Source organism: Botryllus schlosseri, chromosome 12 (genome assembly GCF_051294905.1).
Source record: "Botryllus schlosseri isolate E-star chromosome 12, Bs_hap1, whole genome shotgun sequence".
In the NCBI taxonomy this organism is placed as follows: Eukaryota; Metazoa; Chordata; class Ascidiacea; order Stolidobranchia; family Styelidae; genus Botryllus; species Botryllus schlosseri.
Genome location: NC_137247.1, coordinates 11,920,803 through 11,946,593, shown reverse-complemented (window position 1 = coordinate 11,946,593; position 25,791 = coordinate 11,920,803). Strand labels below are relative to the sequence as shown.

At 42.7% G+C, this 25,791-nt stretch overlaps 1 protein-coding gene across 3 annotated transcripts in view; it reads left to right on the top strand.

Moving 5' to 3' along the window:
* The window catches only part of LOC145452095 (microtubule-associated serine/threonine-protein kinase 3-like), a 93,969-nt gene that overhangs the window by 29,361 nt on the left and 38,817 nt on the right, over positions 1-25,791 (top strand). For all 3 annotated transcript variants that reach the window (XM_080330307.1, XM_080330308.1, XM_080330306.1), the window contains exons 7-9: positions 2,872-3,105; positions 6,295-6,418; positions 8,295-8,402. In XM_080330307.1, coding sequence (XP_080186433.1) covers positions 2,872-3,105; positions 6,295-6,418; positions 8,295-8,402 — 466 coding nt within the window. The remainder of the gene's footprint in view (positions 1-2,871; positions 3,106-6,294; positions 6,419-8,294; positions 8,403-25,791) is intronic.

Here is a 25,791-nt window from a genome sequence, read left to right as displayed (position 1 = left end):
ATTTTAGAGAAAGCATATTATAACGCTCGGATAATATTCGACGCCGATTTTCCGCTGGCGCTGAGCACATCAAGCCCGATAACCGCTTCATCTTATTGGAGATGTCCTGGTTAATTGCACTTGTTAATATTTCTAAATCGCTGTTGAGTGCTGATACAGACATGTAATAATCCGCGAAAAGCCTTTTGCATCTTCCTGTTTGAAATACGTAGCTATGACAATAGGCATCAAGTCGTGCAATGATCGATTGCATCTGCGGAAGTCAGTTTAGCGATGTTCTTGTATCTCGTCGCTCCCAAGGGAAATAGGCGATAATATTTGCATCGTCAGTTGCGTATCATATATCATATTGAAGAATGACTTTCGCTCAACTTTGATGAGACATATCATATCTACTAGTGCGGGGCGGATCGACAAATTCTTTGGTCCGACTCCGATCCTGTTCCACAATTCTCTGGTCCGACTCCACTCCGACTCCGAGGCCGGATACTTGAAATGAGCGATATCCGATCCAAAAAAGTCCGATAATATTCATGTACGACTAGCTATTTCCAGTTAACTACAAATGCAGTAGATCATAGGCAATGGGTTCAGGTTATATTGAAACAAAAACTCACAGGTTTATATGGGATATGAAAACTACACTCACAGGCTGGCATCGAATTAAAAATGACAAGGTAGACTATACGCGGTCAAAGACTTGCAACGAGATATTGTATCAGAAACTTTTTCTATACTATCTTCTTTACTTTCATTCAGTGTGCATGCCTTCTCTTTACATCGCCTAGGCCAAGGTGGGTGTCTGATTCCATAGACAACTCCAAGTCGCTTCGACATCTTCCTTTCTTTTCATTGTATCGCATTTTTGTGGTGTATTGAACTGATAAAATTGCTAGTAAACCAATGATGATGATGATGATGATGTCAGTATCAGACACAACTATAGGGCAGTGAATATGCACGGACAATGTCGGACATCGAGGGCTGTAACGTGTGGTGCAGGACAGTCGACAACATGTGGCAAGCACATGTCAGTCTCTGATGTGCTGTCAGTGCAGATCTTATATTGCTTGCGTCATCCGTTACAAAATAACAGCAGTCTAGCATAGAGCTAGATAGTCCAATCTCAGTGCAACATTCATGTATTTTATTTAGCAGATTTACACCTAATTTCTGCTCCTCAAACTTTGTTGCAGATATTGCTACAGAGCGCAACTTATCCTCGCGAATGTAATGGGCTGTCAGTGACATGTAATGTCTGCTTTTGACATCAGTCCACATATCCGTGGTGAGCCCAATCATCCCATATTCGCCAATAGTCGCTTTCACAATGATAGAAATTTTTTCCTTCTCCAGTGAAGCACGGCTTAGAACTTCCCTTTTAACGGTATGTCTGGATGGGTATTTCTTCTGCATTCATTCGACCATACACCGACCCTATATCCGTACATGTTTGAGCAAGTTCGACAAAACCATCACCTTTAACGATGGGAATGGTCTCAAATCCTTACAATGGATGGTGTGACTGCTTTGAGCAATTGTACCTTGGCCTTAGTCGGAAGCGGAGCAGATTTTTTTTTGTCAGAAAGGATGACATTGAACGTTGGCCCGCTGATGGTATGACTTTCGATACACTGCATCTGGTTTTGATATGAGTGGCTAAATGTGTTGTGCCACTGTTCTTTCTGTCATGCTTGAGTATCAAACCACAATGCCGACAGAGAACAAATCATGAGTAGTCACCGCCGTCCTCACTGGTGCCAGGGCCAGTTAGCAAGGCAAAACTCTTCCACACCTCACTTTTATTTCCCTTCACATCAACGCGTTTAGTTTCCCTTCTTCATACAGAGCTTTTGCTATTTTCGATGATCTTATAATACTAGGATTACTAGCCATCTCACTGCACGCTAAGGAGACCCCGCATCGACCACAAACAATGTAAACAAGGATGTTGGAGGTAATAAAAGCTTAGTCATATAATAAATGCTGCGATTGAATGAGTTTCCATAAATTTGGGTCATGGCTCAGTGATTTTACAAATATGGCTCGGTTATTTTCTCACTGTGGTCGGAAGTTACTATAGTCATGCTGTGGCCGGATCAAAAATATACTGATCCGGCTCCGGCCGTATCAGAAAAAATACTGATCCGGCTCCGATCCGGTCCGACCAAAATTGAAAAAATCCGGCCGGATATCCGATCCGGCTCCGGTCCATGCCCCGCACTAATATCTACATCAAGTTTATGTCGCTTTATAACTTAATCTTCCAAATATATACAGCGAAGTACACTTTGGCACACGAACGTAGCCGGAAATAAAAATGGTAAAAAAGTTGCCGCCGCTGTGTGTCCACTTTGTCACAATGTTTTTGTTCAAAGTTCATCGAATGTACATCGCCGTCTGTAAACACTTGCGAAATATCAGTAATTCATCCGTAATTACAATTACATTCTGAAGGCGTTTAATAATGAAACAGACCGCTCGTTCTGCTATTATGCTGTCATCATCATGATTTTGTTTTAACTCGACCGCAGTGTTGTTTATTGCTCTGCGGGGTGACAAATGATCATAGAGTCGTTGGGCAAAGGTTTGGGCTTGATTCGAAAAATGAACGGATTAGCGATTCGGATTAGCAGTTGTAATCCGGAACGGGATTTGGCCACAGAGGATCATCAACTAAGTACTTCTACCGGGACCTACGATAATATAAGGACTTCTCCTTCTGTTTCTCAAATTTTTGAGACAAAAATGGGCCTAGAAGACCTAATCTTTATTTACTTCCTGACTATTGCTTTGTGAAAACTTACTTCCTACCTTTTACTTGTAGACATGTACTTCTACTTGTACTGAAGCTTTGCATCCTATTCTCAGCGCCAACGGCTCCGAGCAAAGCCCGATCTTTTCCCGAAACAGCCAATTCCGACCGAGACGAAGCAAGCCCCGGGTCTCGGACCCGTTCCCGCTGGCCCACGAGATGTTCCTGCACGGCAAGCGCCGGAGCTCGTCGCCGAAGTCCTTCAGCCCCGTGTCGCGCTTTCACGACCACTTCACGAGCCCGTATCACCAGCACAGGAGGTCTTCAGACATCAGCCCGCTGCATCACAGGTGAGAGGATTGTGTGTTTTCGACGTTCGAAACGCACGCTGTGTACGTCATGAGTGTAGTTCTGTGGTCGACTGGTCGTGTCCGTGCTCGTCCTACGATTCGGGGTATCTGAGGCGTTGCACCGGCACTTGAGGTGGTGTAGCAAGCACCAACATACTAGGTCGTCGTGATATCACAATTGAGATTACCGCGTGTTAAAATGTGCTGGTTTGTGCGTTAGGAACACACGTATTGTCATGCATGAAATTTTGTGGTCGTGTCACGTGTAATTTTGTCGATTGCCACGATTCGAGGCATTTGCGGCTTTCTACCAACGTGTGAGGTATTCTACAAACGCACGGAGTCCTTGTTGCATTACAGCTGAGATTCCAGCGTGTGGTGGAAATTATGTGTTGCCTTATATCGTAAGTGTTAAGCCTAGGTGGTCGTATCGACCTGGTGACACTTACACAATACCCTATTTGTCGCGACTTTGCTGTATTGGTTACTCGTTCGTTAATACGACATACACACTCAGCACTTCAGCCTTATCTACATTTTGAATTAACTGCTTAATCGATAACTTATTTTGCAAAAATGTACGGGTGGAACGCTTCATGAACTAAGCCATCATTAGATAACATCGCACCGCGCAATCTTCCTATAATTATGATAATAGCATAATATTTGAATTTTACAGCACTAATATCACGAAAAATTGATGTGCTAGAAAAACATACGTGTATGTTCCGAATCGGGGCCAAAAACACTTCTACAATCACCCTATCTTACCTCTGTTAGAGATATACTGTTGACCAGTGGTACGGTTTCGCCACCACGGAAGCCGGTTTGACACCCTTGCATGACAGATGTGAAGTTGTGTGTTGATGACGTGTGGGCGTAAACAATGTGTAGTTAAGAACGTTTTGTTACGCTTCTAGTTTAATGGCGTGATCGTGTCACGTTTATTTTCATTTTTCACATTGCCGACCAATACGTAATACTCGACCAGTAGTTCTTTCCGTTGAGCAATTGCTCAGAATCGTATGAACCACTCGTCTGGCCAATTCACTCCGCGTGAAACTTAGGTTATTGCCAATTTCTGGCCCACGAACATTGCGAGGCCCGAAATCTGAAGATTATAGACAACGCTTTCGATGTGGGTGTGACGTAACAAATCACGGCCTACCACCGCTTGAATACATACTATGCCTGTCAGATGTTTTCCACGATTCGGGATGATAAGTACCCTGGTATAGGGGTGCTGGTCTGGCAGGCATATTGCGGGTTGGTCTCTACTCGCCTTATATGTGTTTAATTAACAGTACTCGTAGGATGGAGAAGTGAATTCTGCCCAAACGAATTCAAGTCGCAATATCTGTTGAAGATTTGGGAGACACCTGCATTTTATAAAACCTCGTGTTATATACCTGCCTTGTTGAGGAGAAACGCTCGTTCATAACGAAACGGCTAATTGAGTCATAACTAGATGGTGGTTTCACATATATTAATTAGTTCACTATTAACCACGGTGTCCATAGGAAAAAACAGGCGAATTTCGTGATTTCACACCTGTTCGAATCAATTCACGTATCGGTTCGACCTAATTTTTTCCGAAACACACACCTTGGCATGCCGGGAAACGCTATTGCGGTATCGGGCCTCGATTTATATTCGTGATGAAACGGTACTCCCATGTCGAATACATGTAATTAAGTTTTGATGTTGTGCTGATGGAAGCCCGTGCCGATATGTTGAGGGAACTTCCTCCGAACTTCGGATATTGTGTGAAGCGTTTTGTGGATTGAATCGCCGTGCGCTGGCTTTTAACCGTGATTTGATGTCTGGTGTATACTCAACAATGCATGACAATCTGGTATGATGAGCATTAGCAAATGCGCGACTTTTTCGACGTGAATCTCGACCACCCGTCCTACCTTTGCGTTCATCTCCATTGTTTTGAAGCGAGCCCATTGAATTCGGCCCGTCCGCGCGCGTGTCCGGTTAATACCGAGAATGGACATTACCGAGAATGGACAATACCGAGAATGGACAACACCGAGAATGCAAGATATGCAATGCAGGCATGTTATGCATATGAACAGGTCGTGTATGTGCATCACGGCGTTGCCACATTCGGTATCGATGCTCAGGTATAAATTTCTCGACAACGTCCGTCCCAGTAAGCTAGATTCTTGGCACTGGCCATTCTCGGTAATGTCCCATCTCGGTAATGTCCGTTCTCGGTAATGTCCGTTCTCGGTAATGTCCATTCTCGGTAATAGCATTCTCGGTAATGTCCATCTCGGTAATAGCATTCTCGGTAATAGTATGGAACCGTCCGCGCTGGCATATCCGTTAGATGGCAGTGGAGAATCGTGTAGCGTCGGCGTCCAATCCATTCTCTCCGTTGAAGCCGTGTGGCTTGGAGCCGACGAACTTTTAGATATATAGCCGTTGACCTTCTAAATTTAAATCAGGCAATCAGCTCTTTCTCGCACCAAATGTTGCATCCACACCCATTCCTATGGGTAAAAACGAGTCAAATACACCAAATATTTACCAAGATATATCCTTTGTGGACCACAACCTGACTTATCGATCTCGCCTTCCGCCACATGCCACCTCATTTTATCGCTAGCCTTTTATATTATCCGGTATACTTTTCATTCAGTATGCAACTGTGCATGCCTCTTCTCTACCTCGCCTAGGCCAAGTTGGGTGTCTGATTTCAAAGACTACTCCAAGTCGTTTCGACACCTTCCTATCTTTTCATTGCATCGCAGTTTTGTGGTGTTTTTGAAATGATGAAAATATTAATATCTGATACTGATTGTACGTTCCGTCTACCTGTGCTACCAGACGGATCTAGTGAGCCGAAATTCAAATTGGCAAGCAAAGACACAGGCAATAGTGCATGAGTGCGGATTGCGGAGACTTACGAAAAGCATACCAAAAATCAAAGAGACCTATCAACATAAATCATTCATTATCATGGCGCGAATGACCTAAATGGGCGATAAGCGCTAAAATTGTTCAATTAAACAAAAAAATGTGCTGTGGGGTGGGATAATGTCCAGTAAAACTTGGTGTGAAAGCAAAATTTTCTACCGTAGCGTGCTCATGACTATATTTACACCTTTCGGCAGAGTGGAAACCTGTTGCACGATATTGGTTTGGAGTGTATTGACTCTCTTCCACCTTTCACAGCATTCTCTTGTCGGACGAACTGCACGCGTTCCTCGCGTCGTGCGGCTGCGCACGCCTGAGAGGCGTGTTCCCGCTCAACTTCACCCTGGAGCAGTTTCGCGCCCTTTCCGAGGACGCCCTGCAGGTGATTTGGCTTTGGATTCGGTGTTTATTTTGAAACGCGGACCGCTGTTGCTGCGGCCGGACGCCGCGGGTTTATGGATGTGATGAAACGGTGGAAATCCGCTGATGGGTGGATCATTTTTTTCGTAAATCGCCAATTTTACCTTTACTTTAGTAGCAACGATGATCACATGGACTAGGGGAGATGTGGTACCGATGGATCAAAAATTGCAAAATGATCTCTGGCTCTCAAATCTTCAGCCGAGAATAGCAGATCTTTTGCTGTTTCAACACTTCGATACAAGCTCTACCTATCGCGGACATTTACATGAATATACGCCCTTTCAAAAAATATTTATGAACGTTTAAAATTTGTTGCTCGAACGTGTCATCGGTCCCCACCCGGTGGGTCCAAAGGCACACGACCAAGGGACCTATGAGACATACGCTCAAAAACTCAAATTTGTTAACTTGTTTTGTTGTGTACTATGAGCTAAGCTACAGCAAGCCAATGAAGAATGTTTCGTCGCGACCTTCAAGAATAAAATAGATTATATCAACTCAAATGTTAGCCTAAAATGTTTTAATTTACGCCTATACTTACAAAATTATTGCCACATACATATTACCGGAAAAACGACATTTTGACTTTCAAATACCTCGTAATAGCGATAAAACACCACAGGTAACTATTATTTACAGCCTATATATATGTAGGCGAGTTTCTGTTGTTAAGTGATTAGTTGGTCCATCTATTTTGCTTGATTTGGCTATGGTACCATTGGTCCCCCACCCCATAAACATTGTAATTGACTTGAAAATAGTCCACTCGAGGATGATATTGAGTCAAAAAATATGTGTCATTATGTACCTTGATATAAGCCCTATACTTCACATCAAAAATTATGGCGGGTTTGTTAGTCTGAAAGGTGATATAGAAAAATGCAAATGTCGATCCAAATTTACTTTACACCCCTTAAAACGTAAATCATTCGTCACAGACCCCATAACTTACGCAGGTCGAATTTTTTTGCATGAGAGGAAAGATTCTGTCAGCATGTAATTGTAGACAAATTCACGGAGTGTAATCATGGAATTATAATGGAGAATTTTTCAAGTATTTTCGGTCCCAGTGATCCATCGGTCTTTGACACTACCCACTCGCTTTGTCTTTCGACTACCAAATCTACATAAACTTTCAAAGCTTAAATACATAATTTCCCCATTTGAAATTTCGTTTAGTGGTAAGTACCTATTGATTAAGAGTATCAACAACGCGAGTTCCAAAATGACCCTAAACACCAGCTTTCGAACTGCGAACGATCGAAGATTCGGATTCGGCTTGATCCGGCATTATGTAATGCGATTCAATCGTGCTCCACAGTCCACACAGCGGGGATTACGATGTTGTCAAATTTATTTTTGGCGTAGTAATCCTCCCCGCGGCATTCTTGTGATAGCATCCTAGATTAGGTGGGATATGATGCTAGAACCAGGGGTCAGATAGCACAAATTGATTATGACTCCATGAAATTGAAATGGGGCGATGTAAGAGGAAAGGGTCATCGTACAATACTACATGCCAACCGTTTTGGTATCAGACCGAACGCGTTCGCAAAGTTTTTAGGTTTTGGTAATTACAACATAATGACGTCACTGCGAGCACGGTTCCGGTTCGCTGGTTAAGCTCTCGTTTTAAACTATATTTCTTTGTTTTTGTATCAAATTATCGAAGACCTTTCGGCCCAATCCAGATTTACGGAGGTTTCGAGATCGGTTTATCCAGGCCTAAGCTCAATCCCAGTTGTAACCCAGCCAGGGACGCCTGGATTCTGGGCAAAGAGCCGCTACATTTCAGAAGCTTGTTGTCCCGAAAATGATGGTTTCGTGTTTCGCAGGATGAATACAGCGTGTGCGAGTCGCGTGATAGGGTGGAACTGATGCGCGCCGTGGCGAGTTTGAAAGAAGAAACGGAGTCACGTTCGAGAGGAGACGAGGCGCGCGAAGTGAGTCACAAATACACAGAAATTTCGTTACGCTGATAGATGGACAGTTCTAGGATATAACCAGGATGGGCCTGGGATATCAATGGGATATAACCAGAACGCAGGTCCCAATTACGTCACAACTATCAGAATCTCTAATTTCAATAGTGGCGATCGACTGAGCTTGTGAATTTACATTGAAACGTGTTGGATGCTACATAGTATCGTTCGCTCGCATATTGGAGTATACTGTAAATAGCGGGGTAGTAGATAGGTGGTAAATATGTTTATTTACCAGATTTACACCACAACGGAAGGAGAAAATAAGACTTTCGGCGCTTAGTGGTGCTTTCGAGTCTAAATCTGATTCCATGCTCGTATCTTCGTTGCTGACTCCTCTCACGCATGTCCAAGTGTGTTTAAAAAGACAGGAGCCGACGCCAATGTTCGGCCTCGATGTCACTTGAGCTGTCCGATACGTTGTAGGTGTCGCAGTCAGGATTTTTATAGAGGCAGAACTTGGCAGGGTGTGCTCGTGTTCTTTGACAGACTATACTTCTAATACACTTGTTACCAATTCAGGTTATTATTGTCGGCGCTACTACCGTTTTTGTAGCTACGTAAGGATACGACGTCATGGGTGACGTCGTTTAATAGCTTTCCGAATATATCCGAAAGGCGTCGCATGCATGCAATGTTTGTTTTTCTGCGTGTAGCGACACATCTAAACTATTTGCGATCCGCATTATATGCGTGTTAGCGCATGCGATTATCGCGATAGCGCCTCTGTAATTGCAGGTTTGCTCGAGATATCGAATATTTGCTGCAAAGGTATCCGTGCCGTGTTTGCTCGGAGCTTCACACGTTTAATCTACGCGATGTTGGTTGCAGAAGGAAGGCGTTGGATGTCGTTTAGATTCTAGTTGCTTGCAGAGGCTGACAACCTACTCTTTTCAAAATTCAAACCTGTTCCGGACTAAAGCCTTTTTTCAAATTCGGATCGTTTCAAGTCCGAATCGTTGGTCATCCCGGTCTTGTATCATTCAGGAGAAAATATGTTGTCAAATATTGCGAGGCATACTTTCAGTTTCAAATTGAAGTTCAAACTGCCCGTATCCTCTTGATTCTTGAATATATACTCGCGCATTTCTCCTGACTCGACTTTGTTTTCGACCAATCGTTAGTTACGCGGCATTATCTGCTGCGATTGCGTGCAGGTTGCAGGGATATCTAGAACTAGATATCCCTGGATTGCGTGATACAAGACGTACTGCAGACTTTCTGACTTCGTATTGTCTTCCTTCGCGCAAGATTGAAATGAATTCATCCGTGATTTTGTCTTACTCTGCACGCATTGACATCGCGTTACATTTTTCATGGCGTCTGTGTCTTCTTAACATGTATTTCGATGTTCATGCCGTATCGATTTACCTAATCCGGCCTTAATAGAAGGTATTTATATGAAATATGCATGGGTTCTGGCGCTAGGATGCTGTAACAAAATTCACTGAATTCAAGATGTGATCTTCTTGGTAGTTATGGATGCGAACTGCGCATGCTTCTTCACCCCGTATAGTCTCAAATTACTACAGCCGGCTACAACTCTACAGCTTAGTACGCCACGCGGTCAGTGTGCGATGATGCGTATTTCGCATGATGCGAAACTAATTTTACGCATATCTGCCTGCCCTTTCTTACCTCTGAATTTGGGATGTATTTAAAGCACGGCTCTTAGTCTCCGCGTTACTGGCGTGAAAAGTTGGTTGCAAGAGGATATACCACCCGTTTGGAACAGCAGCATTGGCAGCTATAGATGACCTATTCCGACACGGGTCACTGTTTTGCTTATAGAGCGTCTCGAGGATATGTATCGATACGACTGGCGAGTTATTTCAGCCAAACACTCCAGTCGTATTGAGTAATTTTCATAGAAACGCGTCTATTTTGGGTATCTGCGCGCTTTTCTGAACCCGGAGTAATAGCGATGACGCTTTTCAGTCATGGAGAACTCGATGTGGTCGCATACGGTGAAGTGTCTTCAAACACAGATTTCTTATTGCAACCAAATACTCCAATTGTATTGACTAATTTTGATAAGATTTCGAAGTGTTGTTTGCCCTTCTTAGCGATATGACGCCTGTAAGCCACGCCAAACTATGCGAGCACATTCGGTTAAGTGTCCTCAATTTGAAGATGTGTTATTACAGCCAAACGTAGTCTCATCACGTTGAATTTATTCCACGAAAGTGCGTGTCGCGTCTATTTCAGAAAACTGTGCGGTGTGCGCCCTTCTAAACTATACGCGCGACAGCGATATGACGATTGTTTGACTAGCAAAACCACGCGATCCCATTCGGAGATATGTCTTCGATTTCAGGATGCGTTATCACAACCAAATACTCCAATCGCGCAGAATAATCTTTGTGAATACGCGCATTTTGGAGCTTTGCGCGCCCTTCCAAACTACGAGCGATGGCGATATGACGCTTGTTAGTCATACAACACCGTGCGATCGTATTCGGCGATATGTCTTCGATTACTGAATATATAATCACAACGAAATACTTCAATGCGCGAATTAATTTTTTATAAATATAAGTATTTTTGAATTTTACGCGATATGACGCTCGTTACCTCTCAGTCATGCAAAATTTCTGTTTGGCGATATCTCTTCAGTTTCTGGGTGCGTTATCGCAACCAAATACGCCATCCGCGGTGATTAATTTTTAGGAATATCCCCGTAGTGTGGAGCTTTTAGCGCCCTTCTAAACTACAATTGTTGACGCTTGTTTGCTATGCAAAGCTGTGCGATCGTATTCGACGGTATGTCTTCCATCACAGGGTGGCTTTTCACAACCAAATACTCCAATCGAACTGATTAATTTTGTTATGATTTTTTGATCATCCTGAAGCCTAGTGCGCTCTTCTAAACTACGAGCGGCGGTGATATGACGCTTGTTAGTCATGCAAAACTAAGCGATAACGTTCGGAGAAGTGCCTTAATTTCGGAATGAGTCGCCGTGATGTTACGGTGCTGGAAATATTTTAGCGATGAAATCTTAACCCGTTCGCTATCGATCACAATTATTTTTGACTACAACCCGAGACCGCGTTGCGATATGCGATACGTTGCGTTATGACGGGCGACCTGACGTTGGTGATTCGGTAATGTTAGTCTATCTCGACGGTGTCGGTATGATAAGGGTTGGGTCGGTCTCACGGCGCGCTGTACGCGGGGTAACACTGTCTCGCGTTGAGGTATTTAGCGTCGGGTGGTCGCGTAGCCAATGGCGCGCGACCGACGATTTTTGTGAATGGCGGTCGATATGTTTGAATTGCGAGGGTGTAGCGTTGGTTGGTAGAGCGTCGTGGCGCTGTGCTGTTTTGGCAGTGTAGGGTTACGCGCGAGTTCGTAGCCACGAAAAGATTTAATGTCGCGAGCGTAAGGCTATAATAATATTTAGGAGGATTTATGCTGCATTTTGATATTGGTCTAGTTATCTCCTGTTACGTTTCAGTCAGTGTACAACTGCATAAGTGTGCAATGTGCAATGTGCATGTCTCCGATTCACAGATTCTAGGCCGAGGAGGGTGTCTGACTGAAATATTACTAAAGGTCGTTTCGACGCCTTCCCATCATTTCATATTATCGCAATCTTATAGCCTTTCGAAATGATTATAATGATAATAAAATGACTGAATGAATTAGTGGTAGAGTTGTGTGGGTTAGGCAACATTTTTGATAGCGGACCGATTGCGAAATTTTGGAATAGGGAAGGGGGTCGTCGACACTGCGTCAACCGGTATTTGTTGAAACCTCGATTCTGTACAGTACACGTCCCCGGTACGATAGTTAGCGTGCTTCAGTCAGAGTGCGTGATACTACAGTCTACAATCTGTTTGAAAGAAATTAACGATTTTAGATTGTGCAATATATGGTTCGTACTACTATCGTACACTGTGTGCAGTACAAAATACAAAGTGCTTCCAAGACTGCATTCATTGCAGGAAAATTTACTCAACTCGAAGACCTATCATGTGTCCCTTATCAAGAAAAGTGACGCCTTCAAGTTGGATAAATTATTCCACAACGAATGTAGTCTTGAAAACAACATTCAAGTATTCGAGAATATTTAATATTAGATATTCAATACACCATGTTCATGTTCAATAGTGAAGAAACGTATCTGATTTCCAATTTTCGCTCATTGAGATCAATTTCGGCATGTTCATCGCTAAATGCGTCGCTTTGCCGCTCAATGCTGCATGCTTTGCAAACTGCATGCGCGCGCAGCTGACAGAGTCGTCTAAATTTAAACGTCTGTACGTGACGCGCTCCTGAGCGGAATGCGTTGGAAAACTAATTACCGCGAGAGAGTTATCTATTGTTTGATGACGTCACTGTTTTGTCAGCCGAGCCCGAAAATTATTTTAAGCCGACCATTACATGCTGCTAAAATTTGCCTCGTAGTGGGCGGCAGACCGTAGCTAGTGCGCGTGAGAGCTTCGAATCGAACCACGAAACTTGTTTCGTTGTTTTGGTCGACTTTGTTCTAAAATGGAATTATACTTAAAGCTGTGATTAACACGCTTTCCGGAAGACCATCCAATTAAAATGGGGCTAGCGTAACGCTATTTCGTTATGCTGTAATCGGGATCGATTGTATGTATATAGGCCTGTACAGTACAAACTATTAATTCGGTAAGTTGACGGTCGACTAACTACAGCTTTTTGAGTAATTCCAGTTCTAGTTGAGAATTTTGAAAAGTCAGTAGTTCTACTTCCCGTTATAGTCGCCGATTTTCAAATGTGAGCAGTTCCGGTTCTAGTTTGAATAATTTAGTTGTAGAGCAACTAAAACCACGCGTTTGGCGCGAATCATGATCCCGGTGTTCTGTTGTGTTATGTTTTTCCAGCCATTGCTAGCTCACTACTTACACAGTGACGTAGACATGGGGTGGGTGTTGGGGGTCGGAAGCCCTCCCATTTCATACTCGAAACACCGTTTCTTGACATTACGATTCTATATCCAATATTTCTTAGCTCGTTTGCATATCAGTAATTTGTATTATGCAGTTATTAGTTATAATTGTCTTTTAGTTACATATAGTTACGGATTTCAAAAGGTCGTCAGTTCTAGCTCTAGTTAGAGTTGCGAGTTTTGAAAAGGGGGCAGTTCTAGTTTACTAGTTCACCACTAATCCGAACAAGTCTGGTGATGCGGGTAGTCAATTTTCCGCGGACAGCCGACCCGTCAATGCGCATATCGCTGCGTTTGAATCTTTAAACGCAAAATACCACCGGGACTCCGTTCAGACACTCGGCGTCTTGCGTTTATTGAATTGCGGCCCTGCCGGAATTGGGCAAATCCAATTTTCGCGCCGCAGGTGTCTGCTGTCGAGTGTCCACCAAGTGTTTGGAGAGGATGTAATATGTGGTGTGTTGTAGCTGGATATCATAGTGTTGTACATCGATGCCATACATGTGTTGACACTAGACACTGTTTTTATACTATTACTCGCGCGGGTTAAACTGCGTTCAGCTCTTAATCGTGACTTTTCTAATGGGTTTTACGTTGGTGCGTGTGTGGTGTCTGCTACAGACGCGGAACAAGATATTAGCAAAAGGCAGATACGCTGAAATGCTCATTAAGGAACCGACACCGTGGATTCGTGTTGAATTCGTTTGGAATCTTAATTCCCGTTTTATGAAGTTTAGCGCCTTGACCACTGCCGGATACCGCCCCAATTAACGTCCGATTTCTGCGCATACCAGAGCAACTCATTACTGTGCGGGTGCTATTTCTGTTGCGCAGGAGTCTGATTTTGTTTTTGTTGCTGTGAAGTGTGCCTCAATTGCTTTCCGGCTAATGAACACTATTTCGTACACCATCGTAATTAGGCTGCGTCACAGATTCCTTTCTTGACAGTACGGCAAGTCTTGGGTATAACGGCTAGAGGCGGGAGTTTTTTTATGATTTTTTTATGATTTCGTAATTTCGCCTAAGTCCGCGACATAACATCTTCGCCGAATATGGAATGCGTAGAACCGGTTTTCTGATGACCGACCCGTGCAAGCTCGATCCGTTCCTAATGCTGTGTCTGTAGCTTACCGCTCACCGTGTGGGTAATTTTCACGGTGGTGTGGTGTGACTTGGCAGCGTTTCATTAAGCGTCGCGGCCCTATTCAGCTTGTCGCGTGCTACTTGAATAGCCTTTTATTAACTACGACAATCGGAGTGTCGTTTTACCGCCCAGAGAATCGTTATCGTTATCCTGGCGACGGTACTGATGTATTGGTTCGCGATTATGTGGTGTACAATATCGCGATATGCTGTGTCTGTGTAAAGTGTGTGCTCTTTTTGTAGGACGAAGCACGTAATAACTTGTGAAGCGATAGGGCCATGATTTGATAACCAACCCAATCGCGTTCATTTGTGCGTTGCGAACAGTGTACATACATTTGTACAAGCCCAAAGATCTGCGAAATTTCAAGTTATGTATGTATTCTCTTCAATACGCAGGCTGGTCGACTTTAGTATACACCGGATTACGTTGCGAAAAAGCAAGTTGGTATATAAAATCACATGCGACTATAATACTTTCATCTATGGTAGTAATAAAGCTTTAAAATATTCAAGTTCACTATTCCCACCTCTGAGACGTATCTTCAAGATTGATGGCGTTACCTTGAGAACTGTCTTATACGAGAGTGCCGTCGCGGTTTGATGGCTTTATGATTTTGTTGGGGCCGTCCGCTCGTAAACATTTTCACGATGTATATTTTTACAAATCCGCATTTTACTCTTGGGTCTTGTCTTAGGTCGTAAAGCGGTTTCAATTTTGATCAATAAAATTTTACTTGCTGTTTTTTCGTGTCGCGTTGACCGACTAATCGGCGATGTACATAAAATGCTATCGGCGCGTGTTCATTTCAATTACCTGATGCGGATAAACGCACATCGATTGAAAACCAATCGACCCTTAAACTATACACCAAATCGTAAATACGGTAAAGCGCAGCTATGCTCATTGCTCAAGCTGGTGCACTGGCGCATAACTAACGAGTTCCACACGACGCTCAACGCGCCTTCGTATACAAACGCAGCGTGCTGGCACTTGGACAGGTTCCTATGCAGGTTTCAGTCATTATAGCGAAGCCTAGCTAAGAGAAATTACTCTAATAAACGTGTCTTCGGATGTTGGCACTTTATAGATAAGCTCATCTTAAGAGAGACCGCTACGTAGGGAATGCGGCGGTTCAGGTAGGCAGACTATCTATTGTGCTGCATTCATTGAGAAGGCTATTGTCGCAGGGGAATTGCTAGGTTTACGCCGCTGTGAACTTGATTATTATTTATGGTTGCGTTGCACTGCGCAGGCCCACGGACTTGTTCGTGTAATGCTTAGAGTTGAAGCACGGTTTTAGAGCAGCTAATATTGGTCTGGTGTTTGGTATATGTAGTATGTGGCATGTTTATAATATCACGAGGAAAGCTGGTCAGATAAGGTGGCTAAACGTAGTCTGGATTGGTATCAAACGAAGGTGATATCTATTTATCACCCACGTCACCTGTTTAGCGATGGACTAGCCGGGTGCATTTAACTGACAATGTACCGTCTGATCACACGAATCACTATTTCATGATGCTCTAAACGGGTGATATCATGCGTTTGTTACCATGGAAATGATGATGAAAGCTGTTTGACTTGGGCGAAATCGCTTATCTCCCGTGACAGGCGTAAGAAGGATTTTGGCGACGCGAACGTATCATTCCGAATATGGTGACGTCACCCAGGAACAGTAAAAAACGCATTGCAAATGACATTTGTGCATACATCCGATTGGTGCGAATTGATAATCGAGGCGAGTGTACTAACGATGCATTTACGTGCCACAAATATCTATTATTGCCAGACGCGTGCGAAGCAATGTGTAGTTCCTCTATTGACGTCAGTACAATTACAAGGATAAATTGAACAAGGATAGGATTTGGGATATATTGTATAAAATTGATATCCAAGGATATGTATGTTGTTTAAGGACACGTACTAATCGAAACCTGTCAATCTCAAATTAGTTGTCGTCGTATGGGCAGTGGGCACTAGGGCTCTTCAAAAATGACTTTTTTTCTCAAATCGTACTGGCTACTTGATAAAATTGTTAGGTTGCCTAATTTAAGCGTACACACAAAATTTGGTTCAATTCCAACCAGTGCAAGCGGAGTTAATGCCGCCGAAAAATTTGGATTTGAATAAAATAGTATTTACGGTGAGTACAATTATAATAAATAAACAAAGAATCGGTCACCGTAAATACTATTTTATTCATATCCAAATTTTTCGACGGCAATAACTCCGCTTCCACTGGTTGGAATTGAACCAAATTTGGTGAGCATCGTTTCTATAGACAGCCTAACACTTTCATGGGGTGAACAGAAAATTTTCAAATTTTTTATTATTTATTTTTATATAATAAATAGAAACTTTCTTCTCCTGTAGCAAAGCGGTTACTGGCTGGAATTGAACCAAAATTCGTGTGTAGGCATAAATTAGGTAACCTAAGAATTTTATCAAGTAGCCAGTACGATCTGAGAAAAAAGTCATTTTTGAAGAGCCCTAGTGAGCACGTCTCGTCTTGCCCGCAACGGGTCGCTGCATCCGAAGGTTTTCCAATGCGGGCCGTCGTTTCTGACTAAATTGTATGTGCGTGTTATTTTAATTCAATACGCCATATCTTGTGAAGAATATGCTGCGATTATTCTTCACACTAGAGATAGCGTATTTGACGTATTCTTTTTAATACAAATTCCTCGAGATTCGAACCCGGTCACAAATCCTCTTCCAAGTCCCAAATTGCAATGCAGTTGCTGCAAATCGCCGAGACAATTCCGGCCCAAATCTTGAAAGCCTATGTTCTCAAATCGAAATGCGTGTTGATCTCCAGCCGCAGCCTATGGTACATATGTACGACGTACGTACCCCGCTCTACCGCATTTGAAAACTTGAAACTTCATCACCAATTTGCGTTCGAACTGTGTATGATAAGTGGCACCCGTTACGTTCACGGACGGACCTGCGCATCATATTGTATTTTTTCCTTTCACGTAATACACATTATGATATGAGATGGTGCTATGGAAAATACCTCATGAACCCAACCTGTTTGCAATTGATTCCAGAAAACCGCGTGTTTGTTTGATAAACAGGGTATCAGCGACCCGTCTCGTATTTCTCAATGCCGCCATTCATGGCAGACACGAGATGAAACGATGGAACGGCCCGATAAAGCAACGCTGGCAATAAGCCGTCCGTGTCGCGAAATGCCAACGTAATCCGACATTTTCACGGTCGATAAGGATACACTGCGATTATGTTTGGATTACAGCGCTTCGACTGTGGCGAACCAAATTGCCTGACTTTTTCCGGTTACACAAACTGATTTCGTAATGGCACAGCTCGTGGTTAAGTGTCTGCCAGGTCAGTGTAGGTTGAACTCCACTGGTTCTCAAACTTTTTGAGGTCGCGTCCCCCTATGTCAATGGGATAATCAGTTCGCGGCACCGCGACAACAGAAGAATTTTATGAGATACGGTGTCTCAGGCAACTGTATTATCTATTATTTTGCGCAGAATAAGTAGTTCAGTGTAATGCGGTTCAACGATCTTCATTTATTTAAATATACAATTGAATAGTATATTGATATTCATATTAAATAAACCCGAGTAATTTTGGCTTACACTCGTCAGGGGTAATCGTCAGCAACTAATAGAGAATTGAAAAAGAACATCGTATATCAACAATCGTATCGCAAATTTCATGCTGGTGACGTCATATTTTGTGATACAATCGTTGATAAACGATGTTCTTTTTCAATTCTCTACTAGTTGTTGACGATTACCCCTGACGAGTGTCAGCCGAAATTATTTGGGTTCATTTCAATATGAATATGCTATGCAATTGTATTGAAGTTCTGTACCTCCAAATATGGGTGTACGTACAATTTTGGCAAGTTTTAATTTGAGTTGCTAACGTGGCGATAATAACGCGTTCCAAAATCGTTTATCGGAAGAAAAACTACTATAGTTATTTCTTCAAAACAAAGGCTTATCGTAGATTTCTGATTATTTTCTACTTGTGTGGCTAGCACCATTATATGCCACTCTGAATAAATCACTTGGTTACCGTGCGCAGAGCCCAATACGTTTTCATGACTCTACAACGATAGCATACAATGCATATCGATGTTTGTGCGCAGATTTCCACGAATGACTAATTCTGCCGGCAAAATTAATCATGTCCCCGTCGCAGAATTTGGATCGCTTCGCTTATTTCGAGTATAATCCGCTTACCGCAAGCGTTAAAATCGGAACTACGAAATCTGAGATGTAACGAGCGTCTCCTCGTGCGAATTCCTATTTTCGAATACCCGTCAATCAAGAACCGGACGTGTACCACTTCTGGCTCTAGATTAGGGTTATCATTTCTGACATACGTCACCCGAAGTGCTGTATTCACTTGGCTAGTCGGCAGCTTTTGCGGGATTGAACCATGAACGCTATGTATTTCAGACCGTTTGGGAGAGTTCATTGCGCGTTCGGAGTCGTATTACAGGCGTTCGACATTTGCGGAGCCGTATCACATTTATAGTTCTGGGATTTTGTGGTCTCAGACGGAGTCGGCCAGTCTCGGCGATAAGTGAGCGCGCCGCGTATTTATCGGCAGCAATATTGTGCGATTGCTCAATCGATTTCGGGATTCGAACACATGCTATTTTCGTAGCATTTGCGATGCGTGCGCCCGCCCAAACCCCCGTGAACAGATTGTTTTCTTTGATCTGGCCGCCTGATGGAGTGTTATCGACGATTGTTGTGTCTGCATTAACTTAACTTAGCCTTATGGGCGGATTTGGCATTTTTGAATTGAACTCTTGTCCAGGACTTTGGCTAAAAGTGCAGGTACGGAATGATTTTGGTGCCCTGCGTAGATCCAAACCGAGATCTAGGTGGAGTTGGTAACGAAGTGCAGTTTTCTCGGTAAAACTTACTTTTTTGCTTACTCGGATACGGCTACTTAAACTCGCTCACATTAAGTACCAACGACTTTGACCATCTCTGGACTCCGTGTTCGAATCTTAACTCGGCTTTGCTAAATCGAATTCCGATTCGAATTCATGCAAAATCTTCGAATCTCAATTTTTGTCCCAATTTCAAATATGTACCCCCATCTTTTGCCGATCCATGCCCAATGACGTCATGATTCTGAAATTTTACGCAATAAGCATGCGCCAAGTGTCCGTTTCGTACATCATTGTAGTATTCGTTGCGTCGCTTTGCATAATTTTTAAATTAATTTATAGTCGTTAAGTCGATTCCGGCTCCTTCTCGCTTATGACGTGACGACACTGAGTCCAATGACATCCTAACTTATCGGTGTGTCGAGCTGTCGACGTATAACTCAAATTATTCATAGCGGCGTATATCTTACATATTATCATAATCTATGTGACTGGTACGGGCAGGTTAATCCAAGGGTACAGCACGATATCAGGGAGGCATTTATTTTCTCTAGGGTTGATATGAGTTGTCGAAAATTACACGGTCTATTTTGCGATCGGCATTAAGCCGGTAGCGATCAGATGTGCGATCGATGGCGGAAAATATATTTTTAACGAAAGCCTGTACAGAGTTCGTACGCACTGCACAGCACATGGTTATCTAGCATTACTACAAGTTCTAGATATCTCTGGTATGTGCGTAGAGATCACAATGTTAGCGCCGATAAAGAATGATATACGTTGCGTGAAACCGCAGCGCGTTGAGTTGAGTCGGACAGTATGTCAATAATAATACAAAGTGTCTTGACGAAGGAGTCCAGTCAAGTCTCTAGTCGATAGAGTCTATGGATCTCAAAGTCTTTGACTGCGTCCACTTCTGAATCAACTACATTAGAGTTGTTCAAAACAGCTTTTTTTAAAATTCAACTGGCTATTCGTTATATTTGTTAATTTGACTAAAAACTCAGCACCCATTATTCCGCTCAAATCCAACTCGCAGAAGCGTAGATATTAAAGTTGAAAAATTGTGAATTAATTGAAACAATTTTTTCTTCAAAGTTAACTGATAACTCCATGAAATTGTTGTTAAGCATGGTGAAGTTGGATCACTTACAACCGGTAGAATCGAAATTGTTGATGTTGAAAATTTTGGATGTGTAATAATAATATTTACGGTGGGTAGTTCTAGCTAGAATTTGTAATTAAAGAATTTTCCGACCGTAAATATTATATTCAATCGCGGGGTTGCCAGTAAAATTCGATTTTTCAAATATAAATGAAAGTCTCGACTGCAAGTGAAGGGAAGAGCAAACTAATCTCCACACATTTTGACACCGCTGTGTTTGTACACGACTATACCATACTAGACCACTACCATAAACTATAGCGATTATTAAATCCAAACCCGACTGTAGGATTTCGAATCTAATCTTATTTCCAAGTCTCGAATACAAAATAACGCAGCAACATACTCTTTAGTACTAGCTGGTCATGAATTTACTATTGTGTATTGATGACTGACAAGTGATCTTAATTTACTTGCCATGTCGTCGATAGTGTTCCAAATCAGGTTTGCTTATCGATAACATTGTTTGTAACCATAGCCTGTATGCAAGTTTGCATACAATTCTGCATAACCTATATGCAAGTTTAGCAACGGGTATTAGTATTGGTGGTACTAAAGCTAACCGTGCGTGCTTCCAGCAGGAACTGTCAGGTTACCAATTACCTAGAGATTTCAGTGCGTTGCGTAGCCTAGCCTACGTTACCGACTTGCGACCAGACGCGTAATATCAGATGGCGCGACGAATTGCATCCTGAATGCATAGCAATATTTTGAAGAAGTTCCGACAGTTCTTTCATTGCTATCTGGAGACATTGGCCTAATAGTCAAATTGATGGCGCTTTTTTCGCCCAAATTCAGACCTAGTCGTGCGCTTACGCTGGGAATGCGGATCGTGACGTTAATCTCACGACACTTATCGCACTGAATTCGATTGTAACTCGGCGGGCAGGCCTCCCGCAGCCTAATCGCGATTCTTTTCCCAAGTCGTGAAATTTCGATGGTAATCGACTATTCGTTAGAACTATGAATGACAATTCGTGACGTCACTAATTTAGTACCTTTTGCCGCGTACTGTGGTCTGTAGCACAAAACTTAGTACCGGTACCGAAGCCTCGACTGAATAGCTTCCCTATAGCGATGGTAGGCTATCTATCTTGGCATGTAGTAGAGACGAGGCCCATTGGTTTTCTGTAGAGCAGGGGTCACCAGCACGCGGCCCTCGAGGTCATATTTTGCTGCCCGCGACCTGATTTGATATTTCGGAAGATAGGAACTAACTTTGGGTGACGTATGGCTGGTGATATGTCCCTTGCGGCCTCAAAAAAGATACGCACTTGAACTTTCCAAAGCGTTGTTACTGTTGTAACGTGTTAATATGTGCTACTCGAATACTGCACTCGGCAACTAATCATCCGGGTACTCGCTTTTGCCCACCCTGGCAAGGTCTCGCAAAGCGTCACAAATAAGTCAGCTCGTCGTACGGTATGTCCGCGTTGCCGCCACTTGCGAGTTTTGGACGGACTCTTAAAGGTACAGTACTTAAATGTTCAGTTGAATAATGTCCTCATATTGAAATAAACCCAAATATTTTCTGCCGACACACATTAGCGGATTGGAATATTATATTCATGTTGATATGAAGCCGAATATTTTCGACTGACACTCATCAGGGGTAATCGTCCGCAACTACTAGAACTAGAGAATTGGAAAGAACGTTGTATTTCAACAATCGTATCACCAGATGGTGGATAGTGGGTTATGTACAGCGCTGGAAGATATATATCACTATCGTAACTTGGCTCCAATGGAAGTCCATCATCATTATAGGCTGTCGGCGAAATTCCGAACAATCTTGCCATCCGCAGCTGCGTTATATTGGGCGAAATTGGTCGCGCTATTTACGGCCCGATTGTTGAGGCCGACTCGTTTGTTACGGCCGACTCGTTTGTTACGGCGGCTCTATCGACAAAAAAATCTTGTTATTTACGACTTTGACGACCGCACTTCTGAAATTGTCTTCGATTCGTCTAATGTTAATGACGCGCGTCGTTGTCGTTGTGCTGTATGCAACCGATCGCGTCCGTGTGCGGTTAAGTAGAGGCATAGGAATGTTTTTCGAGCGACTAAAATTGTAGATGGTGGGTTTACAGCAGCAGCGATAATGTTGAGGACGTACGCTGAGGTCTGTATTCGTTAAGCGGACACGATATATATCTGAAGTATGCGGTGTTGGGTTGCTGGAAATTGTTCACGACAGATATATCAGGTAACGAAGTGCTTTAGCTGTTTCCAAGTTCTCAAGAAGCAGGTTTCTTCTACTCGCATATTTTCAGGCAAAACTACTGACTTTATATACTTCGTATTTTGTGGAGTGGAAAGTAGCTTTTGGGATATGCTTTCATCACTTACACACGACCCCCCCCCCCGTATCATGGTAGCTGAAATATTTTCGAGAATTGCTCCTATTTGTAGTGACATTGGTCATGAAGATACCCCCATATACCCACATCAATTTTGAAGGTGACCGCTTCCGATTAACTGCTAAAAATGGGTTGTATTTAAAACATGTTTTATACAGTGTTTAAAAAAAATGCTTTGTGAAAGAAAATTATTTTACAAACGTTGTATCATTATTCCATAATTGTGTAAACACAAACGAAATCGTCGTCGGTTCAACAGTTATAGCAAGTAGATATAGATAATAGGTACGGAATGGGTGTTCTGATGATAATGACCGCCGAGCCGCCGACCCGTTGACCAAATCTAGTTAGAACTTCTTGGGTCAATTTTGTATCTTGGTTTTCTGCGAAGCCGAAATGACTAACCGCATGCGAATAGGTACGTGGTACAAGCACGATATATTCAACAGATACTTTCACGCATTTCTTATGACAACTTCGCATCTATAAGTGTCGCAAACTTATCCCAAAACTACGTTCTGCTATTCCAAATCTAAAACGTGAAAAGTATGTATAGTTTTGCCGAAAAATGTTCAATTAGGCAAACCCTCGTACACAATGTCGCTTTAACCTCTTCAACCGCCGACCATGCCATGACGCCACAGTTTAGCCATCGATGACTGCACTACCCTCGTTACCGGCGGATGTAACTGCTATCGCGTGGCTGGAACCATGCCCGGCACGATAGCGCTTGTACTATTCTGCGGCAGATTTTGTTTCACGACGAACGACCGCGATTCTGTGACGTGACCCATCCAAGTTACAAATGAGACAGGGTAATGTGTGCGTGTGGTGATTTGTTCTGTGACGTCACGTGATATGCAAATGAGAAAGCGTTCTGAACATATCATCTGTGTGTGCGCATTATGTGGAAATGGTTTTCGTATAGCCACGCCACAGTCATGTATGTTGACAAGTGTCATTTGTAATAAGGCTGTGTTGCGGAGGTAATTGGAGGGACATTAAGCTCCATTATTTAATTGGTATTTGCCATCCAATGCGACTTGGACCTGGTTCTCTGTTCACCCTGCTGAGTTAGATTTTCGTGACTTCTATAATGTAATTAGAGAACTTAGTGACGAAGTCTTTTTTGTTTGGGAGAATGTGGAATTTGGACATTAATTTGAAGCTAAAATATCTGAATCGGGATCCGAGCTGGGAAGAATGAAATTTATCTGTCTCTGAGCGATTGATGAGGTGTTTTTTTGTAAATGGTCGATACCAGCATACTTAGTGACGTGGAAAGGTGTAGGTGGAGATTTTTGGTACCGTACGCTTGTGTTCTAATACAGATTTAATTAATCAGTTATTTAATTGCCATTGGACTTTCACGCGTTGCGTAAAATATCGTCACCTCTCTCTGTGATTCGAATCCAGTCCGTATTCGTTATCGCTCGATATCATGAACTTTCACATTTTCACAGTGGCCTGGCCAATTCTGTAATGTTTTTAGTCATAAAAACATCCCGTTGCGTTCACCAATAGTCACCTTTCGCGCTGTTACTGTTAACTAAACTATGTCAGGTCGTGGAAAAAGATCGTTAATGGGTATCACTTTTGTGACGCGTACTATTTTCAAGTATAGACTATTTGTAAGAGTTTTGCGATCCTTGGTCGCAATACTAATAAGCCACTTTAATGTGTGATGTACAATTTAATATATTGGTACTGGCGAAATTACTGAAAAAGAGACTACCATGTCAACGGCTGGTCGCTTGCCTCGTACTATTAGATTAGATCTTCGCTGGTAATCTGCATAATAACTCTATATGATGTCACCGGCTTTACCCGTGACGTGGTTTTTAACTCGCTATGAAAGGTCCGAAATGGCGCAAAGTCGCGTTTCGTGTTTACATAGGCGACACTAATTCCTGTTAAACACAGATCAAGAGGTAGCGGTGACTTTTCGAAAGTCACGAATATCGAGTGTAGCGCGCAGTAGCTGAAACACTGTCCCGCGGTGGCACGGCAGTAGTGGCGATGGCTTGGATGGTATAAAAATTGAGCGAAAAGTAGCATTATTGTATTTATCAGGTATATTTCTCAATGATATATTTTCGATATATATAATAACCGGGTATGAAATTACGAGGAGAAGATGCAATCCGAAATTTGAGAAGCCATGCTCTCGCGCCGCTTTAGGTTAACTAGAATACCTCAGCTCAGCTAAATCATAATCCGCATGCAATCCTTCGGGTTCGCATGACTCTTTTCCCTTATCAACTTGATCACACAAACGCCAGGTAAACAGGCAACGCCAATTTGCTGAACTGACACACTCTGTGCCTTGCATACAATTCACAGTAGATGATGAGCTCTTGAACTCGGTACGCACCTATCTTGTACAAACTGCGATGTTGATTTCGTGTGTAGGCGTGCGAATTCAGATTCGGACCGGTGGGCATGTCTATTTTAACTTGCCGGGCTATCAAATCCTGGGCAGTGTCGGGAATACTTTGCACTCAAAAAGTCGAAATCAACCAAAACAAAATTTCTAGCTTATAATATTTTGGCACTCAAGACCTAGTTTGGCACGTTTCGTGCATCGATTCAGTATCGCATGTAAAGCGAGTAATATTATGTGGGAAAATATCGTCTGTTACGTTTAGATTTTACTATAAAGCAAATATTCATCTTGTTGCCAAAATCGCGCAAAATCCCGTGCAAATGTATAACCACATTTTCGAGCAACGGACTTAATACGGGTATGTGGTTTCAATCCGAAAATTTTGTCTGATGCTAACAATGAATTAAATAAATATTGCGTCGTTCCGTATGGATGCAATACACCAATCGAATTATATTAATCGAAACCTAATGCAATCAACG